General features: G+C 38.3%; 2 protein-coding genes across 5 annotated transcripts in view; one reads left to right on the top strand and one right to left on the bottom strand.

Annotated features, from left to right (window-relative positions):
• LOC118429719 (SUN domain-containing protein 2-like) overlaps positions 1 to 6,264 on the top strand; it is a 31,941-nt gene extending 25,677 nt beyond the window's left edge. For all 4 annotated transcript variants that reach the window (XM_035840336.1, XM_035840334.1, XM_035840335.1 and 1 more), the window contains 6 exons: positions 129 to 344; positions 1,009 to 1,093; positions 1,201 to 1,316; positions 3,847 to 4,014; positions 4,179 to 4,271; positions 4,523 to 6,264. In XM_035840336.1, coding sequence (XP_035696229.1) covers positions 129 to 344; positions 1,009 to 1,093; positions 1,201 to 1,316; positions 3,847 to 4,014; positions 4,179 to 4,271; positions 4,523 to 4,636 — 792 coding nt within the window. In that variant the 3' untranslated portion in view covers positions 4,637 to 6,264. The remainder of the gene's footprint in view (positions 1 to 128; positions 345 to 1,008; positions 1,094 to 1,200; positions 1,317 to 3,846; positions 4,015 to 4,178; positions 4,272 to 4,522) is intronic.
• LOC118429721 (meiotic recombination protein DMC1/LIM15 homolog) lies at positions 6,036 to 12,386 on the bottom strand. Its single transcript, XM_035840337.1, has 14 exons — positions 12,335 to 12,386; positions 12,025 to 12,102; positions 11,247 to 11,342; positions 11,019 to 11,114; positions 10,322 to 10,404; positions 10,051 to 10,103; positions 9,508 to 9,549; positions 9,185 to 9,257; positions 8,807 to 8,898; positions 8,587 to 8,660; positions 8,084 to 8,198; positions 7,766 to 7,826; positions 6,963 to 7,079; positions 6,036 to 6,772 (listed from the first exon to the last, which is right to left on the bottom strand). Exons 2-14 carry the CDS (start codon positions 12,076 to 12,078, stop codon positions 6,703 to 6,705), a joined length of 1,026 nt encoding a protein of 341 aa, XP_035696230.1. The 5' UTR covers positions 12,079 to 12,102; positions 12,335 to 12,386; the 3' UTR covers positions 6,036 to 6,702.
• Positions 12,387 to 12,516: the final 130 nt, after the last annotated feature.

Here is a 12,516-nt window from a genome sequence, read left to right as displayed (position 1 = left end):
GGAATAGCATGTTTCGTTGTGAATGATGACAGTTTATTTTAATCAAACTTGTTCACATCAACATGAAACTATTTTTTTCTACAAATGGTCATGACCTTGAAAAATAACTTGCTGTTCCTCATTTCCAGATTGAGCAGCAGCTGTCCATCACTGTCCAACAGGCTCTCCAGGAGGACTCGTCTGCGCTGGTCAGCTGGCTCAAATCTCGCTTTGTGGGTCAGTCTGACTTTGACAGCAAGGTGAGCGACATCGTCTCCAGGGTGACGGAGAACGTCTCCCAGAAACTGAAGGTGGAGACCAGCGTGAGCCGGACCAGTTCAGGGGAGGTGGCAGTGGATGAAGAGGTATGTCAATCTTATGTTTTCAGGCGTTCGTGTATGCATGTCCAGGGTTGGACAAGTTTTCTGAACTTCATTTGTCCTATCTGGCAAGTACATATATAGAAAATTTACTTGCCCGAACTAACTTCTCACTAGTCCGGACGTTTATTGACATTTGTCTAAGTATTTTCAATTCCATCAATGGAATTATTGTATTGTTGGCTCTATTTTTCTGTGTTGACCAATGCTTGATGCTATGACTGTGAACGGTAACAAGTATATCAAAATCTCTGTCGTGTAAAAATCTTACATACCCAAACGGACAAGTGGGTCGGACATGCACTTGCACAATCAGCACTTTCACTTGCCCTGGACAATCGGGCTAGTGGACTTGTCCAACCCTGATGTCTGTGAACAGCATAACAAAAGAGATCATGGATGAATCTGTATGATATTTGGGATACAGCTCGGCATACATGTAGGTGAAATAAAGAAATGATGTGATGATAGGCCCCCTACTGCCTTTCCATGTTGCTGCAGCAAGACTTTTTTTCCACAGAGGAAAAATTCTAGCTGTTGTGTTTTCAGATATATCTTCTTTAATCAAATACTGGATAAGAATTAGTCTACTATTCTAACTTACTGTTTTGTAAAAATTCTTCACTACTTCCATGTTTTGTTGTTACAGAGGATCAGAGCCATTGTTAACAAACACATTGGTATCTATGATGCTGACAAAACTGGTATGGTGGACCATGCTCTCGAATCTGCAGGTAAGGAATGAAAAACATTATAGATATAACAGGCTTCAACCAGGTATTTTCACCAACAGGCATTTGATGTTTGAATGTTTGATTTGAATTTTCCTACCCTACATTAGGTGGCAGCGTCCTGTCACTGAGATGTACTGAGACCTACGAGTCCAAGTCTGCCCAGCTCAGTATTCTGGGAATCCCTCTCTGGTACAAGACCAACTCCCCAAGAACTGTCATACAGGTCAGTAGCACATGTTAATCCATAGCAAACAATTGTCAAAGTAGTTGAGGATCACAAGATTAAGAGTTCAGATCACGCAAAACACAAGTCAGGGCTCAAAATACTGGGTGCACCCAAAATTGGAGCTGTGCACCCAATTATTTTCTGTGGGTGCGCAGGGTGCACCCAAATATTTTCTTTTTAAGATTTATGTATGTAAAGATACCAAAGTATACCAGTATACATCATATTCTTGACATCTATTTGTTAGACAGATAACAAAAATGTCTGTCATGCTACTTGTTTAAGAATTTGATAGCTTGTAACTAGGTTTTGCTATTAGGTTATTACTTAAATTTTGGTGCACCCAATCTTTTAAGCTGGGTGCACCAGTGCACCTAATCCCAAAAATGAATTTCGAGCCCTGCAAGTGAAAGTGATGTCAAACCAGTTTAACTCAGTTAGGAGCTGATCTTCTCCTGGTCATGACAGAGAAGACAGATGCTATGTACAGTATACACGTATACAGGTTCATTTTACCAGGGAAATTCCCCTCCTTAGGTTAGCTCTTTTTGACAATTGACACAACATGTCCTAAGGACTGCAACCCTTTCGAGCAGTGTGTATGTCGTTGACAACTGCCACGATTCAAACTCATAAGTTAACATCTTGGTACAGAGGCAGTTCAGCCGACACGCCACGTGGAGAGTTCGAGGCTTTTTTATTTTCCTTCCGCGAGAGAAAGTAGTCCGTTCCATGACTTCGGGCGTCAACAGCCCCTTCAAGAAAGCTTATCGCAAGAGTACATTACCGTTTATCTTACTAATGTCAAGTTATTTACAATATTTTAGACTCATTTGTTATCTCTGTGGATTTTTGAACTGATAGTTTATCGTTTTCCCGTCAATAATACGGCCCGAAATCTCGTGATTTTCGTGTAATTTCCCCTCATATTTTTTAACTGTTGTAGATTTCAAACCAACAGGAATTTGGGACATCAAGAAAGAGCAAACATTGTAGTTTCTGTCGGTATAAGACTCATCATAGATTTTGAGGGCGTAATGCAAATGCCGCCAATCCGCGCGGAGTCATGTCATAATTTTGACTCCAGAATAGAACGCGCCCGATTTGACTTTGAATTATCGACTCTGGACAGGTCTTCGTCCCATAGATATCAAATCTTTGACCAGAACCAAGTTAATAGTGGTCCCCCGTATATAAATTCCAACTTTCAAGTTGATATGCCAATCCGAGATGATATAAATATAACTTCAAAAGATCTAACTGACTACCGTAGCGAACCGCGCGCCGTTTTGGGACAGTTCTACGTTCCATGACCCCCGGGCGTTGGGACTACTCACAAGAAAGCCTGCTGCTTGAGTTTACAACTATGTATATTCAACATTTCATCGCATATACAACTTTAAAGCTTCTCACTTCACTCCTTTGGATTTTTAACAGATTTGTCTAGCTGTATCCATTTGATTTTATAACCTGAAATCAGTTGATTTTAGTGCAATTTCCAACGCTTTTTTATCTTGTGACAGATTTGAAAATAAACGGAAAATTTAGTGCACAGAATTGTCCGAATTCTCTTCTTTCAGTCGGTATATGGCATGCTATCCATTTCGTAGGCTTTTTTCCCATTCGCGCGAGGGCACCTCATCAGAGGCATTCAAAAAAGAACGCTTCCGCCCTTGCGTCAACGCCCGTTCCACGGAGCCCGCGCCAGACACGCACCGCCGTATTTGCGTCCTAGTTGCCGTAAGACCAATGTAGCATTTGCTAATTCAGTCCGTCTCAACACTGTTTTATTCCGCATGCGTCCTCTGACAATACCGGAGATGTGCATCGGTACCGCAACTTGTGTTAAAAAGCCAGCTGTACTCGAATCAGCTACACCAACAACTTGCAATATTTGCCCGTAAAACAGTCGATAAGGTGACCCCGATAGACATGGACTTTCAAAACTTTCCAAATTTCAAACCAACAGGACCTTTACATGAGTTGTAGTTGAAGATTCCACAAAGCTAATTCACTAGTCATTAAAGATGGAATCGAGGGCGTAATGCAAATGCCGTCAATGTGAAATTCGTCGAACTTTTTGCCCCGTACGGCACTGCCATTTTGCTAATTTTACTATGTAACAAATATGACCATGAAACTAACTTTAATTGCCGTAAAATCCCCCCAAAACGGTTTATACAGAGAGCACATGGTGTTCCCTTCTTGTACATATAACGCAATCTTTGTAAAATGGCCGCCAAATAGGTTTAAAACAGCTGTTTAAGTCGGGTGAAATTTCATCCAACTGTCACGCGACAAGCCTTTCCTTAGCAACGACGTTGCTAGGGACCGCGGAACACTTCGAACTGCAAATAAAAACGGTTCGATTCGTGTTCGATTTACTACGTGGCTTGGCGGCTGAGTTTCACTAACCACTGAACTACATGTATGCATAATACTGAGTAGTGCATTTACTATAATTACTCAACTCATTAATGGTTGTGCTAATTGGTCTCTTAATTTAAGTTTTGCATCTTGTTTCCAGCCTGATGTCCATCCAGGCAACTGCTGGGCCTTCCGAGGCAGCGAGGGTTACATGGTCATTCAGCTGTCCGGAGTGGTCAGGCCAACATCATTCTCACTGGAGCACATCCCCAAGTCACTGTCTCCCACCGGTCAAATCGACAGTGCACCAAAGGACTTCACTGTTTATGTGAGTTTAGGATCAGAGCTGAAAATTGATAATATTGTGTTGTGATGGTTACCCATTGTTATTGAACTATTTAGAAAGCCAGCTAACTTTGACAGCTACCGCTAAGAGGTACATGTAGAGTTATAATTTCTTGATGGTAACAGTTTGTCCAAATTGTTGCCCAGGGGTTGGAGGACGAGTCTCAGCCTGAAGGAGACCTGCTGGGAAACTACACGTATGATGACAATGCAGATCCTCTGCAGTACTTTCCTGTTCAGGTAGGGGGACCTCATTATTTGTGTTTCAATTGCATCACCATCTAATATTCTTTATAGGAAGGTCCTTTTTTTTAAAATTCAGATTCAGGCAATCTTCCTGTTTCATATCTTGATGGCAAGATACTGCTGTATCATTTAAAAAAATCTGACCATCCTCTGAAGTATTACAATAATTGTATTAAGTAGCACTTGGCTTGTGTAACTGTCAGTTTTGAACCAGTTACTGATGCCACATCCTTGCACCCCTACAGGCCACTGATGTTAAGCCATACCCGATTGTGGAGCTACGCATCCTCAGTAACCATGGCAACCCAGACTACACCTGCATCTACAGGTTCAGAGTTCATGGCATCCTACAGAAGTAAGGTCAACAGAGGTCAAGTCTTGCCACAACAGAGTTAGAGAACCCATAGTTTTTACACAACTCGACATAGGAAAGTAGTCTCACTGAAAGATGTCTTCAATAGCAAAAACTCTCTCTTGCCAGATTCTAGGTCCATAGTCAATAGATGGGGATACAAATGTGAAGAGATTACTTGCTTGACATGAGAGGATGACAAAGTCTTTTGTCAACTCTGTTTATGTAACTGTAAGTGCTATTTGATATGTACAATGGCATCGAGAAGCTGTGAAAATTACTTCTGGTACTGGTATGTTTGAACAAAGAAGGTTTATAAGTATGAATTCGTTTTGATTCTGGGTTCAAATCACACATAACAAAGTGAAAAGATACAGTTACTATTTTTGGAATTCGTGAAGTGTATTTTGGGCGTGTGAAATATGTTTTGTTTATGGTGCAATCGAATGTATTCTGGGAGTTATTTATATTTTATATTTGGGGGAAAAGATATACCTATGTTATGAGAAAGTCTTTCATTTGATATTTTCTAAATGTTTGAGGATACACTAAATTACTCTAGTTTTAAGTAATGGGGAAGAAATGGTTAAAAGTACGTGTCCATTGTTTGTAACTGTTATATATTTCAGAAAGCAAAAGATTCAAATTTGCTTAAAGCAGAAATACATTATATCACAGCACAACAAAACTATGATACATCAAGTCAATAGTCATTCATTCCTATACCAAATCACCACATTCTCTGTAGATTGGAAAGAAGAAACCAATCTGTTTTGACTCAGGTTCTTGTCCTCTATTATCACTTGTCCGCTTATAGTTTTATCTACATGTACAAGTTTTTTATCACCACATTTTGTGTGGCTGGAAACTTACTATTTATTTGTAAGAAAGGAGCAGACAGTATCTTCCATCGTAAGTGCCTTTAGTCCAAATTATATGTTGAACAATGCTTTCATAGGAAATAAGTCATCCTTATAAAGATCCAAAGATGTGCTTTGCCCATGCACCTTTGTGTGACTATCATAAAGAGGAACAGAGAGAAAGGAGAACTAAGCACTGCAGTGAATTTTAAAACTGTGGAAATATGTCCTAACATGCAGTACAATTTTGGTATTCATCTCTTGGAGATCTAAGCTGTAAAATTATTTGATACATGCATGCAATGTGTTGGCAATATCAAAATATGTGTACATAAGCTATCTGCGCTATCTGGTTAATTTGCTTTGCTTTTGCCCATTGGGATCAAATGTTACTGAAAAGCATTTCGTGCATTTGGATCAGACGTTTAGTTACCAGACCGCAAAACCTTTAGAAGCCAATCTGACAATGTGAGCTTGAAAACTGAGAATTTTAATACATACGTGTACTATTATAGTATACAGACAGTGCAGCTAGAGATATATGTGTATGACCCTGGGTGTCCTCTACAAAGATACTGCTTGGTTCATGGTGTTTATATGCATGCAGATTGTGGTTCAAAACCATCCATTTCAAGAGAAATGCTACCTTTATTTTTCTATGTATTCTATAAGTTTGTAAAGGGTTGGTGTGCATGTCTTATGGGGGAAAGTAGAGGTTATGATTTGAGATGTTCCTTTTATTGTGGAATGAAAGGACAAATAAAAGATATAGTGGGATATCTGTGTTGTATCATTATTTATTTGATAATCCAAATATTTTTCGAGTAGTAAATATAACATTTTACAACATCCTATTACTCTTTCTTTTACATTATATATAGTAAATGCGAATGTAGACAATGTAATATCTTTTGTAACAGAAATTTCAAACAGTTAGTCCATTTACAAACAGCTGGGATACTGGAAGTCAACTTTTAAGAGTCGTGATGCAATTTCTAGTAAGAAGAAAGCTTCCAGATTTTTTTCCTACAGAGTAATTTGACAATCATGAATATCTAATGCATATTGCAGCCAAAGGAGCAAATATTGTAATAACAAACCATGACAATTCATATCACGTTAACCAGTAAAAACTCATTTTATGCTTAAAATACTGTCCAAATGAATATCTATTAGTGTGAGAGGGACAGGATCATTCTCAGAGGTATATTCATCAGTCCTTTGCATCACAGATGCCTCCATTGGAGATGGCAAAGGTGGCCTCCGACTCAGGCATGTCAGGGCTGAAAGAAACAGCATTTTTATAACCTTTTCTCTGAGCTCCCTTCTGTTACATTGTAGCAACTTCATTGAAGAAAATGTGACTTACATGTAACATAACTGACACATCGTAACACACTATTTGGTCAGTAGTAGTTTTCTAAAATCTGAATGGAAACCAAATAAGTGTTGTCTTGACCTTTTGGTACTAACCTGTCATAGATTTTGGCAATCCTGTTCTCCCCTCTACCTTTCCGCAGACTGATGCGGGTAGTGGAGGCGTGCGCCAGAATATTCCCACCTATGGGCTTCTTTGGGTCTGCTTGGAAACTGTTATAAGACACAATGCATACTAGATGGATTGGCCATGATTGCAAAGCCATTACAATACCTTCCAACAAAATGTTAATCATAATGCACACTTGACAGTAGGGCTGGGTACCGGTACAGAAAATTCAGGTACAGGTCCAAAGGATCAGGTCCAGGTCCGGACCTGAACCTGGACCTGATGCAGTATGACTCATATCAATGGTCCTCTTCACTACAAAGAGATCTATTTGGTGGAGTATTAGACTTACACTGGCGTTTTAAAATCCTTCAACGCTAACTGCACCTGTACGATTGGCTGTAAAACGTGGTAGAAATTACTATAAACTCTATTCTACTTCACTCTTGTTATTTTCTTCCACCTGCAAGCGCCAAAACTTGTGAATGCCTGATAAAATAATCTGTTAATTTTCTAATCGGTCCAACATCCGGTCCACCTAGTTTTTTCAGGTCCGGTTTTTCTGGACCGGTCCAATAAGAAAAACCGGTTTTGTACCGGTACACTGTACCGATACCCAGCCCTACTTGACAGCAAACATTGTCAATATTGGACCTATTTGAGAGGACTGCTGTAGAGTAGTCAATACACAATAGATTTACCTTTCTCGCGTTTTTAGTCTAAACATCACAGTATGTATTCCCAAGATAAAACCTCCTTGGTATTCCATAGTGTAATGATGAAAAGTTACCTCATGGTAGCTCCTGGGTCTGCTGTCATCTGGTTTGTCACAAACACTGCAACATTGTATTCTGAAAGGAGACGGATTTTCTTCTTCAAAAATACAATATATTTTTTTTAATATTATAATAAGCAATGTTTAAACTCTTACAATAGACTCCTGATAAGAAATGAATTGTTTTAAGTCAAAAGTACATGTCAATTTATTTTGCAAAAAAACTATAAATTTAAACCATATTCACAGTTTAGAGTAAACAAAATATAACAATTCTGCTATCACAACCCTTGGTTGAGAAATAATACTTATCAACTGTTGAATCATTTTTACCTTCTGAAATCTTCTGAAGCCTGGACAACATCTGTGCCAGTTTCTGTTGTCTGTCGGCCAGCTCACCACGCCCGCTGAAGTCCACACGGAACAGGGCCATGATGGAGTCAACGATCTGAACAATCAAAAACTTTGTTTCAGGCTAATATTGCTTAGGTTGCCTTTATCTACTACTGGTACAGAATTGTTTAAATCATTAAATTCAAAACCTAATTTTCACTCCTACTTTCTTCTGTGAAAGCAAATGCATTAATTTTACAGTAACCAGAGCAACAATGGCATTTCATTCACTGCAATATTATGATAAATGCAACTGATTGACAATAAGGTTGGCGGATAAAGCTATAAAAAGTTTTCTAGGGTAAAACACTCAATGGAAGGCACTTCAGCACCATGTCAGTTGATAATACTAATAATTTCTAAAAATATTTTCTCCTTCGTTTGTGAAAGAAATTATGCTGTACAAGAGTGAACACATTAAGTGAACTATTCTCTGAAGTTACCAGCAGTTTGAAAACCCCTGGTTCCTCATGGAATTTGGCAGCCACATAATCCAACAGCTCCATCTGGTGTTCACCTGTTGAATTGCAAATACAAATATTTAACATACTGATCTGAAGAAGTATTCTATTGTCAATACTTATGGAAAGGTCACTATGATAAGAACATTTACTACTTTGTAAAACCTAGAATGCATTGTGAATTCCTTCAAGCAAGCCATACTTGTGTATGCTCTGGCATACAGCACATTGTCCAGCATGGCCTCATGGTCCAGGTTGAAGCGGTCAGCGATGGGTTTCAGACGGTCAGGACGACTGTTACAGCTGGTCAAGGATCAGGCAACATATCCAACATAGTTTGTTATTCTCCAGAAAATAAAAGGAGTTATTGAGTACATGTGTAAGCAACACTACAAAGAAAACAATACAAAAAATTTATCTAAACATATTGGGGTGGTTTTAAAAAAATACAACCAAATTGAATGTACATTTAGATTTTAAAAGATCTGTGGTCTAAGCACCCTCTCCTTTCTATCTTAGCAAAACTTTGTTTCCTGAACACTGTATATTGAATAGATTGCCAAGTGTAACAGAAGGATACAATGTGTTTTCTGTGTCAATGAACACAACTTTTCCTCCAGAATAGCCACCTGGTCCTGGTAGTTGACATGACACTGAAACAAGAAGTCATCGTCAACCAAAGTGACTAGCAGTGGACATCACTGTTGCTAAAAACAACTTACAAATGAAAACATTGGCAAAGCATTTAATATTTTAGTCTTTGGGAGATATAATGTTCTAAATTTTTCTTGAATTAAGACTTTCAAGTACACTAATATACATGTATAAGGATGTTGTCAATGCAGCTTGGAAGACACAGGTAAATTAGAATTTGAAAACGAATGGAAACAAAACTTCACTCACCACACAAAGTATGTGACAGTTGTGTTTTTCCTGTTCTGAACTCTACAAGCAAGAAAAAATCAGTACACAGATGATTATTGCTTACATAGACTGTTAGTTATGGTGGTTTATTCAATCATCAGAGCAAGAAACCTTGTACAGAAATCTAATCTACTGTACTAAGAGGAAACTGTCAACTGGCCCCCCACTGGGAGGCCAGGCTGATAAGGAACACCAGCCAGGCAGTGGCCAGGCCTGTGCCCATCTGTTTGTTGGAAGATCACAATTTTTATAATGCTTATTTGGTGCAATGATGCCGCAGCATCTCTCCCTGAATATTGGTATGCAATGCTATAGGGTTAATTGAACTAACAATGTAAAGAAAAAGTAGGAAAAGCTACTTTTTGTTTTGTTCAAATACTCCGTAGCATACCTTTAAATCCGTTATTGTCTACATCTACAGATATAATCATTACTGATCCTTAAGATCTAGATCACTTAATCTCCTGACTATCCCATACATATTCAATGCTTACTAGTATTCTAATATATCAAACCACTTACCTCCAAATGCCTCAGTTATGGCCATGCTTTCAATGCCATTGCCAAGAAGTTTGCTGCAATATCAACAATAATTACTGAGCATAAATATCTTATTAGATTTAGATATTACCCTACAACAATGGAGGCAAACCACAGCAATTATTAAATAATGACATGAATGTTTTTGCCCAAACTATAATTGGATCAAGTTTTCTAATCACAAAGCACTTCATAAAGTGTACATCATATTACATGTAATTTTTTTTCATAAGAATATTTCTTTGGTCCTTACTCCAACTCTGAGCTGCCTGTCTGAATCTTGAAGACTGTCTTCCTTCGGTCACTGTACTCAAGAGCTGTCATGAAACCTGCATCCTGGAAAGAAAAAACAATAGAGGGTAAAAGATATCTAGAACCAGAATGCTGAAATAATATACATATCAGGGTTCGAAATACACATACTTAACTTGCAATTTGCACATTATTTTCTAGATTTGCACGTAAAAATATTATGAACTTGCAATCTTGCATGTTGAAAATACCTGGCCTATAGTAAAAATACTGAGGAATTAGACACCCTACTCTTAGACAGAACGGCATATGGACGTCTTTCCTTTTCCTTCCTTGTTTTCCCTGTCGGTAACTTTCTCCGGTAGCTATACTAGATGTAATAAAAATTCGCCGATTCAAGCTAGCGATCCTCGTCAGGATCGCCGCCTAGTTGTATTTTGCATGTAAATTTTTCAAATTGCACGTAAAATTTTTGCCAACTTGCAATTTTGCAAGTAGCTAAACAAAAGTATTTCGATCCCTGCATATGATGTTTTGCAACCAATTATCCAATCATGTGGATAAAACATTGTGATCCATTGTTTAAAAAATATCTCTTTCAAGCCTTACTATCCTACGAAAAAAACTTATTAATTGTGAAGACGAAGATTAGAGACATTCGATATCCGACTAAATTTCAATACAACTTCCTTACTTACACCCAATTTAGCAGCTGCTTCTTTGATCTTGTCCATCTTGGCCTCTGATATGCCCTTGATGTTGCAAAGTCTCTTCCTTGTGGTCATTTGAATACCCTGTAGCATGACAATGGTAAGTATACATGTATTGAGTAATTCCACTCCTGTCTATTACAAAAAATAAAACACTCTGAAAAGATTACCATATTTAGCACATTTTGAATGAAGATGTAAAGACTGTGGAGTTACCCTGATGGTACAGATTCCTGCAGACTTGAGTTTCTTCAGGTCTGCAGCATTGATGCCCTGGTTCTGCAGCATGTCAATGTCTTGGAAGAAGGAATCCTGCAATAACAACAAGTTAAAAATCATACCTTCATGTTTTGTAAATTTCTTGTCGATTCTGTTCATGCATTTTCCCACTTGTAAAAGACATGCATTAATATAGCAGGAAATAGAAGACAAAATAAAATTGCCAATTACTGAATTCTGTCAGCCTGCTGAGAACAACTTTGGACCCAGGCCATTAGCCATCCTGCCAGTCTCTGGTTACACCATCACATTAGCCTCCATAGCAGGCTCTTTGGGGCCTTTTTCTGTCTTTTTTTTTTTTATAAGTGAAAAGAAAAGAAATGGCCAACAATAGTGTATTATGAGTCAAGAAAAGACGGGAAAAGGCCCCAGAGAGCCTGCCATGGAGGCTACCATCACATCATTTCACTCTACAATATTCAAATAATTGCAGACACACACCAAGACAAACAAACATACACACCTCAATTACCTCAGTCAATACCTCCATTTTCACAGGGGTGAAACAAACACGAGTACACAAGTAAAAAAGAATTGATATAAGACAAACAAACATACGAGAATACATAAAATTTGTGTAAAACGTAGACATTAGAAATTCTGCTTGACAGATATTCATGGATCTCACTGGATGCATTTTTGTTCACAAATCACGCTGGAAGAACAGCAGTTTGTAAAACGGAAAAGAAATAGTAAAGAGGCAAAGAAAACTTACATCATCGTCCTCATTTTGTAGTTGTTCTTCCACTACTTGATCCTGCTGCATCATCTTTATCACTCTTTTTGTCAAAAACTGTTCAGAAAATCAAAACAAGAGGCGGAGGGTCGTCAGTCACAAAATGTCGTCTGCTAGCTTCGGCACAAATCCGATGCTGTCGTCTGCAGCCGTTTGTATCACTTCAAATACCTCACGTTTTAGCTCGCGACAGGCGAATATTGCCTCAGGTTCACACTTATGGACGATTTAAAAGCTCAAAAAATTGAAATTCAGAATTGTGGTGCCAAATTTGACTCGCAAATATTACCCAAAGCTGAAAAAATTTCTGTCTGTCGACAGGCTAGGCACAAATGAGCTCCAGATGAAAATGGCGCGAACATAACATGAAAACGCAAAGTAGCTAATGCATTACTCATTTATTCTTGATGTATCAATCAAAATAACATAAAAGTCCTTAGAAATACACATTTCTTTTTTAATTCTCAATTG

Source organism: Branchiostoma floridae, chromosome 13 (assembly GCF_000003815.2).
Source record: "Branchiostoma floridae strain S238N-H82 chromosome 13, Bfl_VNyyK, whole genome shotgun sequence".
Lineage (NCBI taxonomy): Eukaryota > Metazoa > Chordata > Leptocardii > Amphioxiformes > Branchiostomatidae > Branchiostoma > Branchiostoma floridae.
Note: the sequence above shows the minus strand (reverse complement) of the source record. Positions and strands in the feature narration are given on the sequence as shown.

Excerpts from the sequence above, each read along its gene's own strand:
- LOC118429721 (XM_035840337.1), bottom strand. The coding sequence starts at position 12,078 with ATGATGCAGCAGGATCAAGTAGTGGAAGAACAACTACAAAATGAGGAC. Across the intron at positions 7,827-8,083 it reads GCTTCAGAAGATTTCAGAAG|AATACAATGTTGCAGTGTTT; the intron begins GTAAAAATGATT and ends GTCTCCTTTCAG. Across the intron at positions 7,080-7,765 it reads GACCCAGGAGCTACCATGAG|TTTCCAAGCAGACCCAAAGA; the intron begins GTAACTTTTCAT and ends GTCTTATAACAG.